Here is a 24139-nt window from a genome sequence, read left to right as displayed (position 1 = left end):
ACGATGAAGCCATCGTAAAATGGGATATGGTCTAAATTTTCGGAAAAATTGCCGATAAAAAAGTCGGCGGTGTGTTGTAAAAAGCAATGAAAATTTGGTGTGGGTCACATTCGAGAGAGAGAGAGACAGAGATAGCGAGAGAGAGGAAAGCAGGCTCCTTTGCGGAGTTTTAGACTTAATTGTGTGAGTGTGATTTGGTACGCGCGCGCTGATGAGCTCATGAAACGTGTGTGCAAGTGTGTGTACGTGTGTGTGAGTGTGTGGGTAGGAGGTAGAAAGCTAGGTGTAGTGTGGAAATGAACAGGAAGAAGAGGAGACAACCTCAGGAAGAATTTGGTCTGTTGGAGAAGATAAAAAGAAGACGGTTAGATGGTAGGATCGTAGTGAGCCTGAGTCGGAATGAAAGAGCAACACTGTTGGAAAAGAGTATGCGCGGGAATGTTTTAGCGACGGGCAGCGGTTAGCAACGTGCTTGCGGGCCCGTTGGTGCAAAAGAGAGAAGGTATATGAGAGCGCTCGGAGCGTATAATGTGAAGTAGCTTGATCCGGAGTTGGAATTGTAGATGTATGCAATACTCGAACACGAGCTCTGTTGGGTGCGACGCAAAGATGCGGGAAGGAAGCAGAGAGTTAAGAAGAAAAAATTGACAAGGAAAAAGGTATAGAGCTAGCTCTGGTTGGACTGGGGGAATGGAAAGGAGAAAAATCGATGAAGGGCAGCTGCTCGTATTGGGAGCCACCAAAGCACATAAAAGAGGAGTGTGAATATGATACCGGGGGAGTACAAGTACTCTTACAATTTTTCATTCGAATTTGATGCGTCATATTGGGGAGCAGCGAGCATTTTGATGTACGGCTTCCGAGCACAGAACCTAGTTGCCATTTTTGAGTACTTTTACGGCCATCTCGGTGCCTGGAGATGGGTGGCATTTATTGGCTTGCCTGGATTGTAGATAAATTTGTATCTAGAATCTGTGAGTTCAATACATTTGATTGTACAATCAATTCAGCGTTCGTAGTAGGCTGGTAGAACATAGTCGATCTCCAAAATGCGTTTTTTCTGCCATCCGGTATTCGGGTTCCGGTTAGGAAGGAAGGATTGAAAAAGCAAGAGAATATAAGTCTTCCACCAATACAGTTGCACAAGGCGTGAACGTTTCGTTCTCACACACAGAAAACAATCAACACTGGTATTAGTTCAACGTCAGTAACGACGGTGAACGTGCAGATGTGCCAGGCAGGCGTGCTTGTGTGTACGACTGTCGAATCAAGTCCGCTGAATAACCACCACTACCATCGAAATTCGCGCAATGAAAAAATGAGGCTCGCCGATTGGCGTGGTCCGTTGCTACTACTGCATTTTTTCGCTTTGTGCACAATATTCGGAATTTGATGGTTTCCTGACATCATTCAACGTATTATGTTGCGCGAAGCTGGATTGCAAGTTAACCTGCCAGCATGAATTTAACAGCTCCGGCAATTTTCACACCACTCGTATGGAGATTTTATGGAAGTTTTTATAGATAGACTCTCCTGCAAACACACACACACACACGCGCGAGCACTTGCCATGTTGGCCTTGTGTAAGGTGTGCGCTGTCCCACAAATGGAGTGGGCGCGCCTGTCAGGGGTGCGGGTGCTGCTTTTCTATAAACGTTCTATGTATGCCTACTTGTCAACTAAAGGATTTAAAGATAAAGTTCAATTACTTAAGTCTGCGGGCGTGGAAGGGAAGCATCATGAGTAGAAAGTTTTTGGACTGTAATATCCGGAAGATCGCTAAAAATCCGATCGGGTGTGGGTGATTATAAAGGTAGACCTAATGATCATCGGGTTACATTATACTACGATGCGTGTTAACCCACAACTCTGCCCAGCAAAGAAAAAAAACTCGCTTTATGGTTGTCATACCACACAAGGTGTGCTAGCTGAAAAAAAATCATGGTGGTGCAGCTAAGCAAGAGTGAAGTCCAAATGGGCTGTGACGTGAAGATTTTGATGATGGTGAGCCATTTGGTTCACTGCGCAGGTCCATTTCCAGATCCAAAATGTATACTGTCTTTTCCACTTTCTCCAAAGCTTTTTGAAAGAAAAGTAAAAAAGCTGACTGCTAAAGCGCCTTTGGAGTCGAATGCTACATAATCCTTGAGCGCTCTATCTGGTTAGGATACATTTATTAGTTTCGATATGAGTATCCTTTTTAGGATATCACGAAGCAAAATGTCATGGAAAGTGTCACGTGTTTCACAAGATATTGCGATACTGAAGGCGGCAAAGGAGGAGATTTCTTGTTCTATTGATTTCCACAAATATTTGTGTGCTTTTACTGATCTTATCCCGATGAATGTTTTGGCAAAGATTTGATTTTTCAACGCTTAAATACGGGGTCCAGTCGAGATTAGAATTTAGACCGAGTGTGTTACAGGATCAGAGACTACAGAAAATACTTCTTCTCCATACTGGCTTATGCGACATATTTTTGCTCATTATAATGTGAAAGAATGTTGAAAATCTATATATGCAGAGCGCTATACAAGAGAAAAGTTTATAACAATAAGACTTCTGGCTTTAGCTCGTTTTAAAATATTCACTTACTTTCCTTTCCGATTAATTTACGTGATTTACTTTCCGTTTCATTAGTTGTGACCATCTAGATGAAAGGAGGATACAAGGATAAAGGACTCGAAGCGAATAATAATTATGTAGGATAAAGGGGTCACATGGTTGGTTGGGGTCTAAATGCTGCTGCGAGTAGGTAACCATGATGATTTTTTCTTGGACACAAATCGATATTGATTGTAGAAACGAACAAAAACCACCGAACCCATCCACTCCGGATTTGTTGCTAAAACATACATTTTGTGTTTATCGTATTTTTATTTTTAAACACGAGGGTAAGAGTGAACCGAATCCGTACAATATGCTACCTTACGAGGGAGAGGTGTGCGAATGGATTGTTGTATGTGCTATTTGTTCGTTCTGCGTGACTAGTTCATCAGATTTTTTTTCCGTGATGGAGTTCCATTTTGTTAAACCCATTGAAATTTATGTTAGTATACATCATGCTTGTTGTTGACCGTCAGTGTGAATGCACCAATGTTTTCTATGCTGCCTCGTTGACGCAGAGCATTCTTTAAAAATGTGAAAAGGGGAGCAACTGGTTTAGGTGTGCTACAAATTTAAAAAAATTGCATGTAAAGGTAAGGTGAGAACATAAGAGTTAGTTTGGTATGCCCAACACACAGAAAACACGTTCAAGTTGATGATAATTTGATGCACACAAGGCCACTGTCGCCGTCGTTCCGATAACAGGCTCATGCTTTTTATGTACAATTTATTTCATTCTACCATACTACCATGTTTTTAATTGACGTGTATGATTATTTTGGTGTGGGTAGAGTTTTTGCACCTTCAAAGAACAATTCCAAACCATGGCCAAGTTTTTCTTTTAGAAATAGTTTTACTTAGCTAGCAAAATGATCAGCAATTGACTAACGCGACTACTTTTTTTTCCAACGGTGGTTTTACTAGGCTAGGGTGTGGCTCTCAATTTATCTTGTTATGTAAAGAGCACAATAGTATGATTTGGACAGGCTTATTCAATCAGAAAATAAATTAATTAATTATCTTTTTGCTATGATTTTTGACGATATAGGCACGGGAACAACGCGCATATTGATTAGAACCTATCACATTCCAAGCGAATGAATTGATTTGATTTTTGTCGATCCCTATCAGTCGACGCGATAAACAGAAATTGGGAATATATAGAGGAGAAGTGGTGGCGTTGTCTTGGCCTGACCATGGGGTAGGAGGCACAGATTGATTGACAAATGTTTGTGTCTGGTCCTCAAAAAAAGTGTTCTTAAGAAAGTTGCTGAAATGAAGCTTTAAAATATGTCAAATAGCGCTGTATTATTAGCCTTCATACAACAACTGTTGGAGAAAATGGTACTACGAAAAAATTACAAATTGTTCAAAATATTGAATGAGATATGGTCTCAATTCTTTACATTGTTTGTGATTGTTGAGAAGCCTGTTGAAGGCAAATCGCTTAAGCGCATAGTTTGTAATGAAGAAACGTGATAAAAGGTCACTGTTACAATAATCTGTTCTTATATTATGTGTAGAATATGTCCTTCACCCTGCGGTGCGATTTGTATGACAGGTACGCTGCGATGAATATATTTTTCCTTCTACTCTACTATTGCGTAATTGGTAGTCACATCATTGTGTGGTATGACAAATAGTCGCGGACATCATCATGACCATTGACACTCGTTGGTTTGTAGTTTATTTTGCAGATGCTGGAAAGATCTAAAAACTACCTTAAATGTTTGATACATTCAAAAGACTCAATGAATATTACAAAGCAAGCAGCAAGTTGCAAATGTTTTAACACTGAGATACAAATAGTGAGGTTACAGGGTTTTTGGTGAAAAATTGTGAGGTTACAGGGTTTTTTTTTTGCGCTAGCACACAATCCAGCCAGATAGTGAGGAGTAAGTGAGCAGTGAGAGAAAAATGCCGCTGCTCCTTCGCTCGTTCGTTTTATTGGGTAAGACCCATCCGGTGATCAGCAACGCCGGTCGGTCGGTGTGCGTATATATCGCTTTTGTTCACATGTGTGCGTGTTTTTTCTCGTTAGCGGCTTTTTTTCTTGGCGGCTAAAAATGCGTGGAGAAATCTTGTGTATGTGTGTATGTGTCATTCGTTTCTATTGCGTAGCTGGCGCGGAAAACGTGGAAAAGCTTTTTCCATGCATGAATTCGTTAGTGGGGTACGAGTTAATGCTTTAAAAATATCACACCTCCTACACAGTACAGTTGCAAATGTTCTCAATGTGTTATAAGATCCGAATTTGTACCAATAGAGCCATCGTTCTAATAAGCAAACGTGTCTTGCTTGGCGTGCGTGTGCATGTGTGAGTGTATGCTCTCTTATTCCTACCGTGCGATGAGCTCAGAGCAATTGCGAATGAGCTAAGCAGCCAGCAGCAAACCGTTCGTTCGGCACGTTCGCAACGAAACGCTGGCGGCTATTTTGTTGGACAATGTCAAATTGAAGCCACACGGCGGCTGGTACCGCAACGTAACAGCTCAACAGATCTTCTTCAGATGTTGGAGCACCGGCACAAAGAGGACTACTCTTGTCGTCGTGTTGGGTGGATTCATCTATCTCGTGGCGTCATACTATCTTTCCAGGTGGTTTATGATAATGCGAAAGTCGAGCTAATACACACATACACACGCATTTGACGAAAGTGTTGAAAATGCTCTATCTTCTGACTGGAAATTCGCTTGCCAGGGTGCATATGTGTGTTACATTCTTCACCTTCTTTGGCACAGATAATATAACTGAGATGAAGTATAGAGTATGCGCCTGCGTTGGGACCAATCAAGGGAATTTTCTATAAACGCTTCACTAATGATCAACGTTCTGGAATAATTATGGTATTACGACTCTATCAATAACCCATACGAATTAATACCCTTACCTTGTTATACCCGTACATCCTTTAACTAGAAACTATAAAGTTTAAGTTCCGTAACTATAATAATAGTGCTTATAAAGCAACAAACAACGGTACATGCATCATTTCAATGAAATCTAAAAAGGTGTCCCAGTGTCGTTGCCATTCGAGACAGCCTTTGCTGCACGGTTTCCGGTTGTTCCTTTGTTGGTAATGCTTCTCTACTGGTGCAATGGGCTAACAGATATCAACATTATTCCAACGTACGTATGATTTAATGTGTCGGATCGGTAACCGTTCATTTGGGAAAAGGTCGATGAAAGGTGGGAGCAAGAAGCAACATTTGGCTAATGGGTTGTGGAATGGTTAGAATAAAGGCAGTAGAATGTTGTGACTTTACTGCTCATTTGAATATATCGTTGTCGTATGTACGATCGATCTGTAATCGATCAATATATCAACCGACTAATAATCATTCCTTTTGTTTTCTTTTCTAGAAATGGTTGAAGCCATGAAGAAGGTTGCATCCATGGATGTTGAGCTGACGGTGGAGGAAAGGAATCTTCTGTCGGTAGCTTACAAAAACGTCATCGGTGCCCGACGCGCTTCCTGGAGGATAATCTCTTCGATAGAGCAGAAGGAAGAGAATAAGGTGCGTACATATTGCTGTAGCAATGAATGAAACTGATTAGCAACTCAGTACACGAGAATCACAATTTTCAAATTTTTGCTTCTTTTCGTCTCAGGCCGTCGAGGAAAAACTCGAGATGATCAAAAACTATCGCTCACAGGTTGAGAAGGAACTGCGCGATATCTGCTCAGACATCCTCGAGGTGCTCGATAAGCATCTCATCCCGTGCGCCACGACCGGTGAAAGCAAGGTGTTTTACTACAAGATGAAGGGAGATTATCACCGTTATCTGGCCGAATTTGCAACCGGCGGAGATCGCAAGGACGCCGCCGAAAACTCGCTAGTTGCATACAAGGCTGCCAGTGATATCGCTATGACTGACCTTCCACCAACGCATCCAATTCGGTTGGGATTGGCTTTGAATTTCTCAGTAAGTATCTGCAAACATGAACGAGGGAAGAGAACACACACATACACATACACATACACACACACACACACACACACACACACACACACACACACACACACACACACACACACACACACACACACACGTCACCAAACGAACATATACGAAATTATTTGTATGCTAACGGGGCGATTTTTTCGAACGCTAGGTATTTTACTACGAAATCCTGAACTCTCCGGATCGTGCCTGCCGTCTAGCAAAAGCAGCATTCGACGATGCTATTGCCGAACTGGATACTCTGAGCGAAGAAAGCTACAAAGATTCGACGCTAATTATGCAGTTGCTTCGAGACAACCTCACCTTATGGACATCCGACATGCAGGGTGACGGTAAGATTTTACTACATCTAATCTCTAGTCCTGTCTATCACTTTTCTCTTATGTAGTTATAGCATATGGAGTATATTTTACTAATTATGCTTTGGTTTTTGTTGTTTCGCTCTACCCCCCTCATTCAATTTACAGGAGAAGGTGAACAAAAGGAACAGATCCAGGATGTTGAAGACCAAGACGTGTCGTAATTTGCGCGCGTCTCGTTTTATGTGTGAGTTTATTTTATTAATTAAAAGAGGAAGATAAGAGATAAGCATTAAGAAATAAGAAAATAAACATAAGAAATATACACACAACACAGACATAGAGCAGAAGGGATGGAATGTGAAGGAAGAATTTCTTGCAAAACGATCGATCCACTCCAGCAAACGAAGTGTGAAATATCCAGTCCCGGCAGCATTATAACCAACATTTCCAGAGAAGACAGAGCGAGAGTGGACGTAGTACGTAAACACACAGAGAATTAAAATGGAATGAATGAGTCATCCAGACAGAGAGGAACAGCTCTCGGTTGCTGCACTTTACGTAGGACCATCAGGATGGAAAGAGAAGAAAGAGGAATAGGAGGAGGAGGAATTCATTGAAAAAACAAGGAGTGAAATAAAAAAACATCATTTATTCATAAAATAATACACACACACAAACGCGTGGAAAAGCGAATTATCTCTTAAAAATAACAACAGCAGTTGCAAATCATTTAAGCATTCAAGAACAGAAGAAGCGCAAACACAATACCAACATGTAGAATATCACACCGTTGGAGTTTCCTATGTAGTAGAGAGACAGATAGTAGGCAGGAAGCGCGCAACAAATGTAAGAAAAACTCACAGCAAAACAAAACCGAACAAGATTGCAGTAACATCAAAAACAAAAATCTCTGACGCTATGTGCAGTTAATGTAAACTTGTGTAGGTTACAGAAAGAACATACTTAAGACTCGCAACTCACTCTCTCGTACCACACTTTTCTTGTCCCAATATCCAGATTCATTGCATCCCCATCACCTTGCATCTCTGCTGGACCTGTTTGTGTGCATTTCCGTAAGCGTAAGCGTGTACCAGCTAGCTTATTGAAGGAAACATTATACATCATACCCGTGAGCCCCCTGTAGTTACATAATTTAAGTGAAATTAGCTACATTCTCATAGTATAGAAAAAGGAAGAATCAAAATCCTCCACACTCCTCCACCATTATCACCGTTGCGCTCTGCCACAGTAGTCGCCATTTTCACCGTCACAGCAACACCACCACTCATTACTGCGGCCTGTCCTGTTATCGTTGTCGTCGTCGTTGTCGCTGCTTTCCAATTAAAATTTTTGGGCCTACCCAATAATCGTCAGGAGCTAGCAGAGCACGGTTGTTCGTACTTCGCATCGGTGCCACAGCGTACGATGGATCATTCATAACACGCGCTAATACTTCCTTGGGATTCTGGTACATTGTATCTTTAGAACCCCATTTTCATTGCTTCGTGTTTCGATGCAATCATCATGCAAAAGTAACCCTAAAGCGCGATTTGTACTGAAAACCGCCCAAAACAACAGGCTACAGCAGCTTACGATAATGTAACCTAACAGCCAATAGCAATAACGATGCGTCTGATTGAAAAAGCGACATTCGGGGAACGCACAACGAGAGGTTGGGAGGGAAAGGTCCGTGACAGGGATACAGACGGAGAAGAGACAAAATGGTGGAGTGTAAGAGATTTGTTCTTTAAGCCGTCGTTTCTTACTTTCGGAAACAAAAGCTGGGTTAACAATTAAAACGTAAAACTTCACGCATTTCTCCATTCCTGCATGAAATCTTCCTTCTCCACTAGCTTTGCTTTCTGTTGGCCAACTCTCCTTTTATTACAAGCACCCACGCACATCTCAGCAGCATGTAACACACAAGTATTTGATACGTATGCAGGTTCTTGCAACACGCGGCCCATCATAGTCTGTGACATGACATCTTCAGACCCAGGGATGTGTGTGTGTGTGTGTGTGTGTGTGTGAGGGGGGGGGGGTAATAATTGTCCCAGCTTTTTTAACACATTACTAATAAACACTTATGCGTGCAAACGCAATTGCAGAAGCGCGCAAACAATATCAGTAGCGAGCAAAAAGAAAGATAGAAACAAACACACAGAGCAAAGCAAGAAAACAACAAGCATATTGAGCAAACGAAGAAACAAAAAATCATCAATCAAACCCATTGAATGTGTATTGTTTTTGTCAATATATATTAAAATAAAGAAATTACTATGAAAACCCGTAAAGCTATAAAAATCGAAATCGCAAACCCCATCACCACGCAAACCTAAGCCGCAGCAATAAGGAGGAGGAGAACCGTGGAAAAGCAAGCAAATGGAGAAAGCTGGTCGAAATCTATTGCCAACCGGTCGGTCGTCTTAGTTCATAAAGTGCAGGGAAAGCGAGCATGAAGAAGTGATGTGTTGTTGCTTCAGAAAAGAAATTGATCGCGATGGTTGGTGAGTGTGTTGTTGTATAGTAGCATCTGCGGAAGCAGGCGAGCGTAATTTTGATCAGTTTATTTATTATAAGTATATAAATTAGCCAGAGAGAGTCACGTGAATCATTAATATGCGTTAGCAGTAACGGTCACAAATGTAAGTTTGAATGATTCGGGCGGGTGGCGGTGGTGGTGTTGGTTTGGTGTGGGCCAATAGTAGTGAAGTAGATCGAGATAGCATGTTGGGATCATTATCGATTTATCGATTGTTTAAAAACCAACGGATTTGAAGACACTTTTCCACATTAGTTTTTAGAAGCGCTAATTTCCATTTCATTCCATCTCTTTACCGCATTAAATATGGCTGTTGGCGATGTATAATAGGTATAGATATTTTGGCATTTAGAAAAACATACTTGTATGTTTTCGTTCTTCCGTCGGTTTTGTTCCCAACTCGCTTCTCGATTTGTTCAATGATGTTAGCGGCAACTTCGAAGCAAACCGAAAACAGTCATACCATACGAATTTGTATATTGTGGCAAGTACAGACGCAAAATTCCATTATCGACACTACTTATCCATCGTAAATATACATCCAATTACACAGACCTAGAAGCAAAGCGGAATAAATCATCGCATTTATCGCCAGTGTCCAAAGCAAATCTCGTGGATTTTGTGCACATGATGATTGGAAAAGAAACTAGAGTAAACTGCAATAAATGGCCACCGTTCAATCCATGGGCGATGATGGTGGCCATCGCATACATTAATAAAAACGATATCCATCACGCTAGGGCGATAACATTTCTCATCACTACAACACAACACAGAGATCTAAACAAAGCATTGTCTGGAAGCGTAGAGCAAACGTTGTTATACTTAAGCAAAGGATATGAAACATCTACGCATCCGTACGTACGCATAAAGTCTATATACCGGGAGACGTTAGCTAAGCAAAACTAGCACACTTGAATGAGCGCAGAAAACTACCTTAAATGGGCAAAAAGCAGGAAAAGCATACAGAAAAATACGTGGAAAAAGAATACCATGGTTAAAGCATAATGATGTGAGCTACAACAATACAACAGCAGCAGCAGCAACAAAAAGTAAAACAAAAAAACACACACACAGGATGAAACAGAAATGGAAATAAACAATTCTAGTAGTAGCCATTGAGCAGCTTTTTAATTGCGATAAATGGGATATGATATGTTGAATGTGAACAACCCCCTTCTTATTGTTTCGCTCCGATTTTCGTTTCTTCTGCTGGGGGAGTTTGATTTCTTTTTACGCAATGTTTTGCTTACACGATGACATGTCACCAGTTCTTCCGCTTTTCGTTGAACGAGTTTTTGCGTGGCAGTAATAAGGACTGCGCGTATAGTGAACCTTAAAATAAATATAAGGAGTGCTTTATTCAAAGATACGGTACGATCATACATGTTAACATATTCTGGGGAATGGATAATGATGATTTTACGAGGATGTGTGCGATCCATGCATCGTTTATATCCGAGATTTCATTTTGTCTAGCAGCATCCATAGGCACTGCCTTTGTGACTCGACGTGTGTTATCTGGGCAAGATGCTCTGTGTACGCTACAACAGTTTGCTGAAAAAAGAAAACAATATTATTTAGACGTATTCAGTGCATTATTCGGGTTCCTCGAAACGCTACCAAAGTTCTTATCTGTGATGGCATTTTTGTTGTTGTTATAATTCTATTGTAATTAACAAGTCTATAAATAAATAACGCTTCGCGGCGTACGGAAGCGATAAGAAGCAGCAACATTAACCGTCGGAAAAGGGGGCTATAAAAAAGGACATGGTTGCAACCTTTGACCAAGTCCAATCAAAGGATGGCGTCGCAGCACTTTAATGCGTAATATCAATAACTCCTCCTAATCAGTAGTGTCGCGATGTTACGTTATTGCAAAATTTTTAGCTCTTATCACTGCGAAACACGACGCACAACAAAAAATAAATGTCACGATGCCACTCTAACCAGGAATCAATGACAAGATAATATGCTTACCAGTTGTTTCGGTTCGATTGCGCTCCGATTCTTAACCGCCAGGTTCCACAGATTAACCGTCAAGGTAAACATTTTGTCCACCGACAGATCGGCACCGGTAATAATCTTTAGGAACAGGTCCAACGCCAACTGCGATTGTGCTCGCAGTGCGTTCGTTTCTAGCAGTGCTTTAAGATGCTGCAGCAGCTTATCGCATACCGTGCAGCACAGCTCGTTTACTTCCGCGATGAATTTCGGATCGGACCCGTACAGCTCGTCGTTCGAAATGACGTTAACGATATGGTACGGGTACACTTCCTGTGCCGCCACGGACAAAAAGTCGAGCACGTGCAGGTAGATGCCGGAAAGCACATTCGATGTCGGCTCGAACGGATACTTTGGCACGACTTCCAGCAGGAGACGCAACAGATACAACACACCCTGGGTGGGATTATCCTGTAATTAGTCAACAGAGGAAATCATCAATTTAGAATTCGGATTTTCATTACCTCCCCTCCCCCCAACCCACCGGCACTATAACGAGTGTGGACAAGAAGTTAACCACGAACGTTCTAATGAATCCTTCCGTGGATTGTAGCTTGCCATCGGTTTCCACCATCCGCGGCATCTCGGGAATTAAATTGAGTGCAGCTTCTAAGCACGAATCGGCATGCTGTAGACAGCTGTTAAGCAATGCCACCTGGCCGGCCTGTAGGTACAGTTCCATGCGCGTCCGCACATCAATGATGGAAGGGATCGTAATGAAGCAGTAAGCAGCGCAGGCCTTCACGAAAGCTGCTGTCTTTTGCGTGTGCTGACCTTTCACGATACGTCGCGTGCTTGTCGCCAATCGGTTGACCGCATGTATGAGCGTGGAAAGGGCCGAATCGAGGTTGGACAGCACCGAACGTGCTTCGACGTAGAATGCCAACTGCTGTTCGAAATCTCGTCCAAAGTCTACCTTGCGTATGAAGTGACAAATGAGACCACTGATTTGTCGCCGTTCATCTTCACCAGTAAGAGCGCTGGATGGACGAAACGAGGAAACGAGAGCGGTCAACGAAACAATATGCGATGCGATGGCAAAAGCTTAGAACTCTTACTTGGCGGAATCATTCAATACCCGGCTGATGTACATGAGGGCATTGGTAACGATCGGATCGTTGATGATTGCATTATCGCAGGCCGTTGCATTGCGATAGCTGGTGAGAACATTTTTACAGACCTCCAGCTTTATGGTCTCCTTTTGGAACAGATCCAGCAGCGGTAGAAAATTATCCTACACCAACACGAACAGTGAAGGGAAAAAAGGACAAGGATCACAGAAACCGTATGCTTCAAACTGGAATTTTAAAGTTCATTTCTTACCAGCGCTAGTATACCGTGCACGTCTTGAGCATTGGAGACAATTTTATCCACTATGACTTGCAGCTCGTGATAGTGTTGTTCGTACAACCGATTAGGGGTCATCTGCTGCAGCACATTACCAAGGAAGATATCGATCTCTTTGAGCTACGCAAACAGAACGATTGTTAATGCCTTCGATTTGATTTACAATGCAAACGATGCTCTTACCCCAAAATGTTGACTAGTGTACTGGGCCCACATCTCCGCACACTGCATAAACTCCTCCACATTGCCCAATGAGCAAATCGTTTTCATGGCACTCGCGAGCACCACTGGCCTCTGTTCGGTGGGCGGTGGTGTGTGACTGAGGATGCTTCCTAGCAGCCGGAACAACTGTCCCCTTGTAAGGCCTTCCACCGAGATGGAGGAAAGAATCTGCACGAAATGTGTTGCCCGTGACGCGATAAAATCCGATCGGAACGATTGCATCATCGACTGTAGGAGCAGGGCAGGATTTTTCTTTTCTTTGCAACGCTGTAAAATATCGTCCAGTTGGTTGTCCGTCGTCAAAATGGCCACTCCTTGCAAAATCCAATCGAGCGCCGGGAGATACAGTGAAATGTATCCGTTCAGGGTGATGCGATGGTGCGCGATCTCCGACCGGATACCACCATTAAAGATGGTATGGTACACCGTTAGAATATCGTCCAGATTTTCGCCAATGTATGTCCGGTCGAGTGTCAAGCTCATACCTACTCGACACAGATAGCACCGGGCGTAGATCGCCACCAGCGGATCACCAATACCACGGATCATTTTCGTTAGTCTGCGCAACGCCAGACCAAACTCGTCCTGGGTCAGAAAGCTGTAACAGCGCAAAATGGCTATCTCAACGTACAGCCGCGGCAGCAGCTCCCGGATCGAAGCGATTTTGTAGAACCAATTCTGGCACGTTTCCTTCGCCGATTCGGGCACCATATCCGGGGTAAAGTTTTCCGGCAGAGACGTCATTTCGCGCGTGCCCGGATGAATGTAGTCGGCTTTGGTGCGCAGCCGGTCGTACACGAGCCGACCGAAAATGTCGAGAATGTCGGTGATGAGCACAAATTTCGACGGGTAAAACTGAATGACGGACGTGTCGGACAGCAGCTTCGAGCATTGGATCGCAATTTTGAGCGCTTTCACGCGCTGGTCCTGATTCCACGCTAGCACCAATTCGTGGTTAAGCTGCTCGATCTTTACGACATACTCTTGCTGCGAGAGGTCCAGCATCTGTCGCACGGAACCCTCTTCAAAGTCATCCAGCTGTTCCAATCGATATTTGACCTTCTCCGACATTGTCGTTTGAGGCTTGATCGTTTCGCCGCCAGTCAAAAAGCTGGTCACAATCGACAGCTTCTCGGAGGTGGTATACTTGTTCAGAATCGCACCCCGGCGGGCGGCCCATGGTTCGATGAGGTCCAGTTCTAACAAATTGGTTGGCTCTTTTCCTTTCCCGATGGAGTTTCGCGATCCCACCGGACTCAGCGGAACCGTAGCACTGTTTTCCATCTCGGCCGCCATTCTGGAAAGCGGATCCTTACCCAACGATGTCGACTGCTGCTTGGCAAATTGGCTTAACGGATCCGATCCATCGAAAGCAATAGTAAGCGGATCGAGTGACAACGTTGCGGCAGTCATTACTGCTGAATTATTACTGCTCAGTGAGATTCCATTCGCTGCTGTTGAAACCTTGCTGCGAGTTCCTCGACTTTCCAGAACCTACGACAATGTGGGTAGATTAGCAAACTTAAAAAAAACATGCAAACTTTCGCTTTCGGGGAACGTACCGTTATCGTCGATTGTTTCAGTGGATGATCTAGAACTTTGAACTGATCAAGATAGCGGCGGCACTCGTCTTGCTGGCGCTGTACACACACCCTGCAAATTGGGAAGCCACACCAAATATTTCCCTTTTACACTTCCGGTAGCTTGTAAACACAGATGAAACGAAACGAGTACTTACCATTCGGCAGCCATATTTTATGCTGCGATATCAGAATTAATTAAATTAGCTTGGTCAATCAATGCTACAAAGAGAGAGTGCAGTGGGCACTGTTTATTTTTACACCACTTTTGGGAGATTGTTGTCCTGGCACATCTGAACTGTTTGTCAAAAACCAGCCGCCGACTGTCAAAGAAGGCTGTCATTTCTTTACCGATCGTTTGTTTGTACAATTTTTTTTTTTCTATATTTCTTGTTGTATGAGCAAGCAAAACCAGTAATACAATTTGGAATAGGAAAACAAATACTCTAGCAGGAATATATTGATGATGTATTTCAACGTTTCTTTGCATTTTCGCCAAAAGCACACTCAGCATGACTTACTGGGCGCCAAAGGTTTTTCGATTGGTTCTTCAATAAATCCCATCGATTTTACTCGCTTGACGGAACCATTACTACTTTTCTTGTCCTCTTCCTTCGAACCGGCAAGCTTCCGTTTTTTCAACATTCGTTTTTTTAATCGGTTGGCAGCTGCTAGCTGAACAGGATCCTCTGTTTCTACGCTCACCCAAGCAAGTTCCTTTACGACTTTCGCGGCAATGCTGCTCTCCTGCTGGATTGCTCGCTCTTCTCTTGCCTCTTTTCCAGATATCAACATGCTTGACGATGCCTTCTCGATACTGTCCTGGCCTACAGACTTGCTGGTGTTGATTAGCGCCAAACAAATCGGACGACAGCCGATCTGTTGCGTGCAGATTTGAGTGAAATCCATATCATGTAGATGCCACAATGATACGTCTCCTGCACTGGAAGCGGTCGCGATGTATTCTCCAAGACAGGCAATCGCCTTCAACCGTGTATCGTAGATCTGCAATTTTTCTTGCTGTTCTTCTTCGTGAATATTGGCCAAGATAAGTGCTCCACTTTCCAACCCAACCGCTATTTCCTCCTTCGAAAGCCAACGCATGACCGTGGGCTTGGTGTCAAAATCTAGCGTACGAACGGAACGCGTTGTCTCGATGCTGATGATATCGGCCACCCGGTTTCCCAGAAGCGCAAAATGTTCGCCGTCCGGTGACCATTGCACGTCGCTTATTACTCGTCCATACTTGTTGTTTTTACTCAAGACAGTGGTGAACAGAGCACGGCCCGTTATTAAATCCCATGTCTTAAGCGTCATGTCACTACCCAACGTAAGTGCCATCTTTCCTTGCGGATGTATGGAAATGCACTGCACTGCCGTCTTGTGGGCGTGTTTCCACGTTTTATCGATGGCCAGTTTGGACATGTTGATCGCAACCATGCTACTGTCATTGCTGCCGGATAGCAGATGGCTTCCGTTGTTCGAGAAAACAATCGTGTTGATCGTCCCATCGTGATGCAAGAACTCTGTTACTTTCGTTCCCTCTCGCATGTCCAACAAACAGATACGATCGTCGGCTCCACCGGTTGCTACGTATTTTCCGTGGGAGGCAATACATCGCACAGACGAGGTGTGAAGATGGGCGGCGAACGATTCCTTCAGATATAGCTTTTCCGAATCCTTCAAACAAGTACAACACTTTGATTATCGAATAATTAAAACGGTTTAAGATAGTTCCACTCACGGTTCGTAAAGGTTCGACACGATAGCACACGATGAACTCTTCATACGTTCCTACTACAATCTCCAATCCAGCCATAGTAACGAGGCTGTAGTTCGACTGTTTGGCAATATCTCTATATACTGGCAACAGGGATAATTTCACACAAATTTAGTGGAATAATAATTAGGCTTTCCGTGCGAAAACGTGCTGCACAGAACATATCTTGACAGCTACGATTTGTTTCTTTTTCTAATCATTATGATATGTTTAAACTGTTGTTGATGCATTTTGATAGTTAGATAAATATTTTGTGACGTTTATAAGCCACTGTTGGTTCCTTTTCTTACTTTTTGTTCGAAGAAAAAAAAGTGAACTAATTGACCACATTTTAGGAAGCGTATTCCATATTTAGTTTCTTTACTGCTCAAGCTGATAAAATTCGTTGCATTTTTATTCCATGTTTGATTTAATTCCGGAACTTATACGTTGTCGTTTCGCTTTTAATTTGTGACTTGCCTTAAACTGTCAACTACCCGTACGTCATTGTATTTGGCAATGGGTAATAAACCAACCTCCTCTCAATGTACTTGGTGTGATTCATTCATTGTTCTAAAAAATGGTAGCCAACCAGGGATAGAGGAGATTCGCGAAATTTCTGCTTTACTTTGCCTTTTTTGCGGCGAAAAGTTTGGCTATTTTGTTTAATAGTTTTGTTCAGCGCCGAGAGACGCCGTTTCCCGTGCTTGCTGAGTAAAATTTGCGGTGGCTTTAAACAATCCAGCTCATTCTTTCCCGTACGTCGCGTGAGAATTACGTTGTAGTGCATTGTGTTTTGTTTGATCGTGTGTTGGAATTTCGTCTCATGAGCAGGTAGGTATCTACCTATATATAAGTTTTGTGTCTGTTTGCCTTGTAGGAAAAATTATGTCGAATAAGCTAATGGTGCACATTCGAATTAAATACGCAATCAGGTATTGGGACAAACATCGTACCAATTCGTACCCCCGACATTGTTTTGTCGCTGTAGTTGTGTACTGCAGCCAGCACCTATGAAAATTACGTACCTACTCGCTAAATTGCAGACACACGGGACAGGAGATCCAATCAGGAAGTGAAACGAGCTCTTTCGATCAGCCTTCATTCAAGGTTGCAGACTGCACAGTTGTTTAACCGTTACATCGGTTACATTTCCAGCCTACGCATAATTACCAACGACACTTGTGCATGATAATAGGTTGCTCCTATTTATTCTGCCAAACTCGAAAAAAGCTACGCAACTCACGTACATCCAACAAGTGCTTGTAAGAGCCAGTGTCCAACACACTTATCACCAACCCTTTATCAGATACAGCGGATGCAGGACCTGCAATGTAACAAAAAGCAAAATAAGCCTTAGTATATATACTAAGCGAAAAAGAGGCACATTTTGGTAGAAGCAATTTTCTTCTCATTGGAATTTACATAGACCCATTTTTGACTGGTTCTTTGTTAAAAGCTGTTCATCCGTAATTTTCCGCGACTAGCGAGGGACCGTATAAAAACCGATGTCTGTGTAGCTTCGGAAATCGTTCCACCAATCGAGCATGAATTGAAAACGAAAGCTCCGATAACTGAAACCTTTTATTGCTTCGCTAAACACATCAATTGATACTGTAAGTCCCACATTAAGCTGTGTACGCTTGTTTATGTGCCTGAAGCAGCAACAACTTTGCAAGCAACAACAATTGGGCGAGTTTGCACCTATGCGTAAAAGAAGCATGATAGAAATTGAAAAAATCGCTAAACCCGTCTGTGATACTGCGTAAAACCGGGTGTCTCTAATTGCCTGAGAACTCTGGATTCCTGCAACCATGTGATGATATGTTTTCGATCGACGATGAGTGATACCTCACACGTCAATGGGGAAGATTCACAAAAGCCTGCAAGTATGCCGAGTCGCAGTGACGGTGCAGACGGGTTAAAGTTATCATGTGTGTCGCCAAATATACTTCCGTTCATGATTAGTTTACGACTGTGGCAAGTAGGCGGTTGACTGTCGTCACTCTAGGATATTATATGAAAACAACAGTCTGAGAAAGTAATGACAACAATATTCTTATCAAGTAGTAAGTGGCGAAACGATCGTGGCAACATACTATGTGGTTGCAGAGTTGTTTCCATTTGGAAAAATGTGTGCTGCTGTGATTGAGTCACAAGGAGACCTTACAAATTGCATCCTACATTGTAGGCGATGCAAGTCGACTGTGTAAGCATACATTAACATGCATATGCATGTAAATTCTTCGAGTTCGAAGACCGCAAATGGAAGACTATCGCTGTGAACGTGAAGAGAGTAAAAGTGAGTTATATTAAATTATCGAACAATGAGTAACATCGATCGGTCGAATTAAACACTTGTGTACACCTGTGCATGCAAACTTGTTTCGAGCTTTTTTTCTGATACGACAGGGCTGAGTGAAAACGTGTTTCTAACTAAATCTTGATGAGAGCTCTAGTGGAAGCAAAAGGAAAACATGTTGACGGCCGATACGTTGCATTTTTATCTATGTCCTCGACGTTGAGTGTCTTCGGAGATGGTTGGCTGCAAAAGCTGGTCACGGAATGAACGTAATAGTTGTAACAGGTTAGAGCACAAGCATACAAATACATAACACAGTGGATTGCGATGCTGGGCTTCCACTATGGTAACGATGGCTGTGAATGGTACTAAAAAACGCTCCTGATATAGACATGTTGTGGAAAAAAGGTCACTTTTTGTTGATTAATTAGGTGAACGAGAAAGCAGATTTTATTAGAGGTTCAGATGTGAGTTCATGTCACCGGGATGTGAACGCTTTTACCCGTTGGAGAGTAATTAAATTGTTATACAACAAACGAGGGTTCAATGTTCTGGGCTAAAAAATAATCAAGCAAGAATAAGTAAACCAAATACAATCAAATTATACCTTAACTTCAAAAAAATGCCGGGACGCTACTTGGTTACGAAAAAAACGAGACAGTAAACAGGCATTACACGAGGAAAATGTGTGCACTTTGATCTGAAAAGGATACAAAAACAGAAAAGTGCTGACTTGTGCAGTTCGTCTCGGTGATGGTTGGATGATTGGACCCGTTGTTTGGCCCAACCATTTCGACCCCAACACGCAACCCGTTTGTTTGCTCCTTTCTATTCTCCCGGTTGTTGTGTTCCCAGCTTTTGAGTGGTTGTTGGGGTTTTGCTTTTTTTCTGTGTTGTTGTTTTTGACGATGATATGTAGCCGCTTCTATAATTATAAATATATTTGTTTTTCCTTTTTTATCCCTCGTTGTGGTTTTCCTCTCTGTTTCCCCGACTATATAAACCGAGAAAACAAATCCTATGAAATCTAGCATTTCCACTTCAGAGCTGATCGGGTAGTGCAAGAAAGAGGACGATCATTTGCGATTTGAATTTGGATGTAAGAGATTTTGTTCTAAGGAACCAATTGTGAGACGTACAGCTGATAGTGAAAGTAGACACAACTGAACGCGAAAAAGACGTGTACCTCTGTGGTTCCAAAATGTGTGATATCCTAGCGGCAATATCCTACAGTTATGGTTACAATGAGCGTCCTAGGAAGCGTGTAAAGATGTATGTGAATAAAAATCTGTAACTCATGGCAACAGTGTAACTAATTATGTAAAAAACTTCAATTCTGGTTGTGTAAAAAATAATATTTGCATTCGATTTTGTGCTTCACAGAAATATGACTATCCCATCAAGACCGGCACCGCCTCCTCCTCAGCGTAATACGAATGCTCCCTTGCGCTACACCCCAACGACAGATTGGGACTTTTGTGCTTTTGATTCCAGCAACACATCTACCAGCCAGCCCATCGTCACCAGCAATGGCGAATGCTTTCCACCAACACAGCAGAATGTAAAAGCAAAAAAACCACCTCCACCTAGGCCTCCGCCACCAAAACTACCGGCCGCCCCAACCGCCCCGCTCAAGAAACCTAATCAACCGCAATCGATAAATATTTTGTCCAGCCTATTTGGCCATAAGCGAGGTTCAAATGGAGTGGCGACTGCAGGCAAATCGACTGCTAGTGGTAGTACTGTGGCGCATCGAAAACAAAGCATTAATTTAAAACTCCCGCCTCCACCGACGGGTTCAGGTTCTTCGACAAGACATATTTCTAATCACACAGTTTTAGCCGAAAGTGTGCAGCACAGCAGTACAAACTATGGATCATTCATACAACAATCGGCTAGGAGTGCCGGCACAGGAGCTGCTGCATCAACAAATGCCGATATGCAACTGATAAGCTTCGATTCGCCACCCAGTTCGCCGACATTCACACAAAAGTCTTGCAGCGATTGCATTAGCGTGGATAGTTTCAGCTCGGACTCGAACTACTCATCGCCCAACAATGGCAACATGTCACAGGCCGAGAGTGGTTTCGAGGATGATTTTGTCGCCTGTGCCAGCAACAACAGCAACCGTCACAACCGGGCCGGTTCGAGCGTACCGTGGGGAGATCTGGATCCGTTTGATGGTGGGGCAATAACGAGCGCCACTACAGGGCCGGTTATTTATGGAACGATTCCGCTGACATCGTCCGCAACAGCTCAGATTCGTACTCCACTGATAAACAGCAAACTGCAGCAATCGGATTTCGTCGATCCTCTGTGCAATGGACAGAGCGTTCTGCCGAAGCTGCCAACTATGTCAATGCCGACGATAATAAAACCTCCAAGCAACCCAGATAGCCAAAAGTCCACTCCGTCGCATTCGTTCTCAATGCGTAACAAGACTTTGGCCCCAGCAGTAAAGTCAATGCCTCCAAAGGAATCTTCTTCCCTGTATGCAGGACTGGAGGACGATTTCTCTATTGATACGCTAACATCCTATCCACCAATGCCGAGTGTGCCTCCTCCACCACCGCCATCCACAGACTTGGAGACGTATGGGGAAGAGCCGTACGGCATTGCATTGTACGACTTCCAGAGTGAGACGGATGAGGATTTATGTTTTAAGGTAAGCAAAATACTTTCTGCTGCGCACATACACATACACACATCCCAAGTGTCGTTGACACAAAAATGAAGATCAACCACCAGCCGTGAACCAGATGAAGAAAAATCAACCATAGTAAGAGCAGGTGGTGTGTAGTGGCGTAAACACTAATAATAGAATGTCCTTATTGGTGTTCTACTACGTCTTGCGCCGGAGCAAGGTCACACACATGAAGACGAATCGGCTCTGCGCACAGTGTTGATTATGTAGAGCGTTTTGTTTTGCGAATTACTCGAGCTTTTCATTATAATGTTTGTTCATTTTGCTTGTTTTCTTCCGCTTAGACGAACGACAAGATTTATCTGCTGAAGCGACTGAACGACGAATGGTATATGGGTCGCGACAAACGTGGCCTTGAAGGAATGTTTCCCGTAAACTACGTCGAGGTGAAGGTACCGCTATTAGCAGGTTGTTCGCAAGAGAAACAACCACCGCAGCAGCACAGTGTGGCGTTACCATTGACAACAAAAACGGTGCGTGCTGGTAGCGGCGATGGTGGTGTGATAGTCCGGGCGCTGTATAATTTTAAAGCGGAAGCACCGGAAGATCTTAGCATGATGGTAAGTGTATGAAAAAAAAACACAATAAAATGACCTAGGTTATTAACCTAACGATTTGAACGATTTTCTTATTGACAGGAGAACGACTTAGTTGCGGTACTGTATCAAATTACTCCAGATTGGCTTTACGGGGAGATCGACGGCCGGAGAGGTCAATTTCCTGCAAACTTTTTAGAGTATGTGCCACAAAAATTACCGCAAATGCCTACCGCCAGCAGTGGCAGCTAAGCACCAAATCCAAAAATGGAAGAATGTGTCGAATCTCGAGTATTTACATATCCTGTAGGAAAGCTTGCCTTAGCACAGAGCGCAGTATCGTGAAAATTGCAACCATTGCATCACACACAAAATCAGCCAGGGAAGAAAGACTTATGGTCTGTTCCCTTTTTTAAATCGAATGAAGCTGTGATTTTTGTACATGTAGTGTGTGGCCTATTTATGTGCTAAAAAGGTACATTGCTGAGGCAAGACCGAGTGTGAGTGTGCACGGGCGTGAGTGTGTAAATCGTGTTTTGTTAGCCATCATTTATTAACCGAATAAGTTGGTGATAATTAGCTAGTAAGCCATGGTCACTATAGACACTAAAGCAAAACAAGACCACCCCCACAACACGGCGTCGTGTGTGATTCCAAAATAATCGTCTTAAATGTAAAGCGTGCCGTTTACGGTGTGGTAAAGAATATCAAGGCAAAAGGCCTCTATAAATGCGATATTTAAACTACTAGATTATTAGCAAAGCGTATCGCTCAGAATGCAATGCACTGCACACCATGTTCTCGTCTGTGGCCAAAGAGAGAGTTGAACGCACTGCTACTAGTTGGGAGTAGAAAACAAATGGTCCATTTTTGTATGAATTAGTAATTGTAACATAATTGTCCAGAAAGAAGAACTTTAATAAGGAAAATACTAATATATGCAACGTAAACAAAATAGATCTGAAAGATACAGTTGCTAAAAAAAAAGGCACAACTTGTAGTAAATTAAGCGTGCGTGAATGGTGTGGTATTTGAACGAGTTTAATATTTATAATGGGCAATCTTCTTATCACCAATGAATAAGGGTTGACATATTTGTACACTCTACACGTCACTGCTAAACGGCTTCGTTTCCTTCGGCGTAACTTTATAGTGGGGTGCATTTGTGGAAGAAAATAGTTAATAAAAAATCATAAACACATACTATATATTGTTCAGTATCACTTTCGTTTGTAAATACAAACGATATGCGTTTCCTTCACCCAAAAAAAAAAAATGTTCGTCCCTCCATTCCCAAAATCGTCTCCAGCATCCACAGCATGCGGCTTGGAAAAGGCTACTGTTGTCGCTGTTTAGAAAAGGACATACAGTGTTAGTGGTTCGGCGTTTCAGATTCAGCGCAGATAAGTCCTAGAATGCAATTGTCAAATGGATGTGTGGTACATGAGTAGCACAGAAAATCAATAATTGGACTGTTGTTTTGCAATTGGTCACATCTCAGCATCTTCCAACCAAGTACGCAACATCGCAACTTATCACAACTATTACCCGTGAAACAACAACTGAAACCAGTTGAGAGGGCAGAATACAGGACGCATAGTTACGCGGGATGTCGACAGCAAAATCAAACGGCTCCAAATCCAGCACCCGTGACGGTATTCATACCCAGCATTACTCTCTAACCTATTATTTAAGTGAAACCCCCATACATCCTTTTTACAGAGGACCTCTCGTCGGAGTCGGTGGAGGTGCTACGTGAACGGCTGAATACAATGAAACGGCTCATTGCCGAACGGCAGAACAGTACCAGCAGCGGTTCAGAGCTGTGGAATCCACATACCCGGGCATCTAGTTGCAGTGGCATTATTGATGGAAATTTTTTGAGTGTAGCCTTTGGTGGAGCCCTAATTGTGATACTGTCCGTATCCGTTTATGCATTTTACAACCTCTATCACGCGGTGCTGAAAAAATTTCCCTCACAGCATACCGAACTGTAAAAAGCAGCATTTTTACCGCAATGTTTAAAATCCTGCATTATAATAGATGTTTTAAATAAAATAGCTTTGCTTATGTTGCTCCCTTTTGTGAAACTCCACCCAAAATGAAAATCCGATGCATTGGGTATCTGGAAGAAGGGGTTAAAATCACCACGACACCTGCAGGATTCCGTCCTTGCTTGTTGCTATGGCAACACACTCCCGCATCCGCTTGCGGTGGCATATTTGAACAAAATTGCCCTTAACATTAGTCCTGAACCCGTGATTTTAA

At 42.9% G+C, this 24139-nt stretch overlaps 5 protein-coding genes across 8 annotated transcripts in view; 3 read left to right on the top strand and 2 right to left on the bottom strand.

The window, feature by feature from the left end:
• LOC126558632 (14-3-3 protein epsilon) overlaps positions 1-7222 on the top strand; it is a 321858-nt gene extending 314636 nt beyond the window's left edge. For all 3 annotated transcript variants that reach the window (XM_050214681.1, XM_050214682.1, XM_050214680.1), the window contains 4 exons: positions 5971-6125; positions 6220-6534; positions 6725-6905; positions 7041-7222. In XM_050214681.1, the coding sequence (XP_050070638.1) occupies positions 5971-6125; positions 6220-6534; positions 6725-6905; positions 7041-7096 (707 nt within the window). In that variant the 3' untranslated portion in view covers positions 7097-7222. The remainder of the gene's footprint in view (positions 1-5970; positions 6126-6219; positions 6535-6724; positions 6906-7040) is intronic.
• Positions 7223-10869: 3647 nt separating this feature from the next.
• LOC126556928 (VPS35 endosomal protein sorting factor-like) lies at positions 10870-14770 on the bottom strand. Its single transcript, XM_050212491.1, has 8 exons — positions 14729-14770; positions 14553-14643; positions 12952-14484; positions 12745-12888; positions 12480-12655; positions 11906-12401; positions 11398-11832; positions 10870-10974 (listed from the first exon to the last, which is right to left on the bottom strand). Exons 1-8 carry the CDS (start codon positions 14740-14742, stop codon positions 10870-10872), a joined length of 2994 nt encoding a protein of 997 aa, XP_050068448.1. The 5' UTR covers positions 14743-14770.
• A 302-nt stretch (positions 14771-15072) lies between these two features.
• On the bottom strand, positions 15073-16398 carry LOC126558150 (p21-activated protein kinase-interacting protein 1-like). Its single transcript, XM_050214110.1, has 2 exons — positions 16315-16398; positions 15073-16250 (listed from the first exon to the last, which is right to left on the bottom strand). The coding sequence occupies exons 1-2, from the start codon at positions 16387-16389 to the stop codon at positions 15078-15080; spliced, it is 1248 nt and encodes a 415-aa protein (XP_050070067.1). The 5' UTR covers positions 16390-16398; the 3' UTR covers positions 15073-15077.
• A 668-nt stretch (positions 16399-17066) lies between these two features.
• LOC126557502 (uncharacterized) lies at positions 17067-22196 on the top strand. 2 transcript variants are annotated; one of them, XM_050213297.1, is made up of 4 exons: positions 19830-19903; positions 20015-21296; positions 21620-21895; positions 21974-22196. In XM_050213297.1, the coding sequence occupies exons 1-4, from the start codon at positions 19833-19835 to the stop codon at positions 22121-22123; spliced, it is 1779 nt and encodes a 592-aa protein (XP_050069254.1). In that variant the 5' UTR covers positions 19830-19832; the 3' UTR covers positions 22124-22196. The 2 variants fall into 2 exon arrangements, 1 of the variants encoding a protein (XP_050069254.1); XR_007607035.1 differs by lacking the exons at positions 19830-19903; positions 21620-21895; positions 21974-22196 and adding an exon at positions 17067-17163 and having other exon boundaries at positions 20015-20154.
• A 1283-nt stretch (positions 22197-23479) lies between these two features.
• Positions 23480-23932, top strand: LOC126559491 (uncharacterized). Its single transcript, XM_050215659.1, has 2 exons — positions 23480-23526; positions 23594-23932. The coding sequence occupies exons 1-2, from the start codon at positions 23481-23483 to the stop codon at positions 23866-23868; spliced, it is 321 nt and encodes a 106-aa protein (XP_050071616.1). The 5' UTR covers position 23480; the 3' UTR covers positions 23869-23932.
• Positions 23933-24139: the final 207 nt, after the last annotated feature.

Source organism: Anopheles maculipalpis, chromosome 2RL, assembly GCF_943734695.1.
Source record: "Anopheles maculipalpis chromosome 2RL, idAnoMacuDA_375_x, whole genome shotgun sequence".
NCBI classification, from domain to species: domain Eukaryota; kingdom Metazoa; phylum Arthropoda; class Insecta; order Diptera; family Culicidae; genus Anopheles; species Anopheles maculipalpis.
Note: the sequence above shows the minus strand (reverse complement) of the source record. Positions and strands in the feature narration are given on the sequence as shown.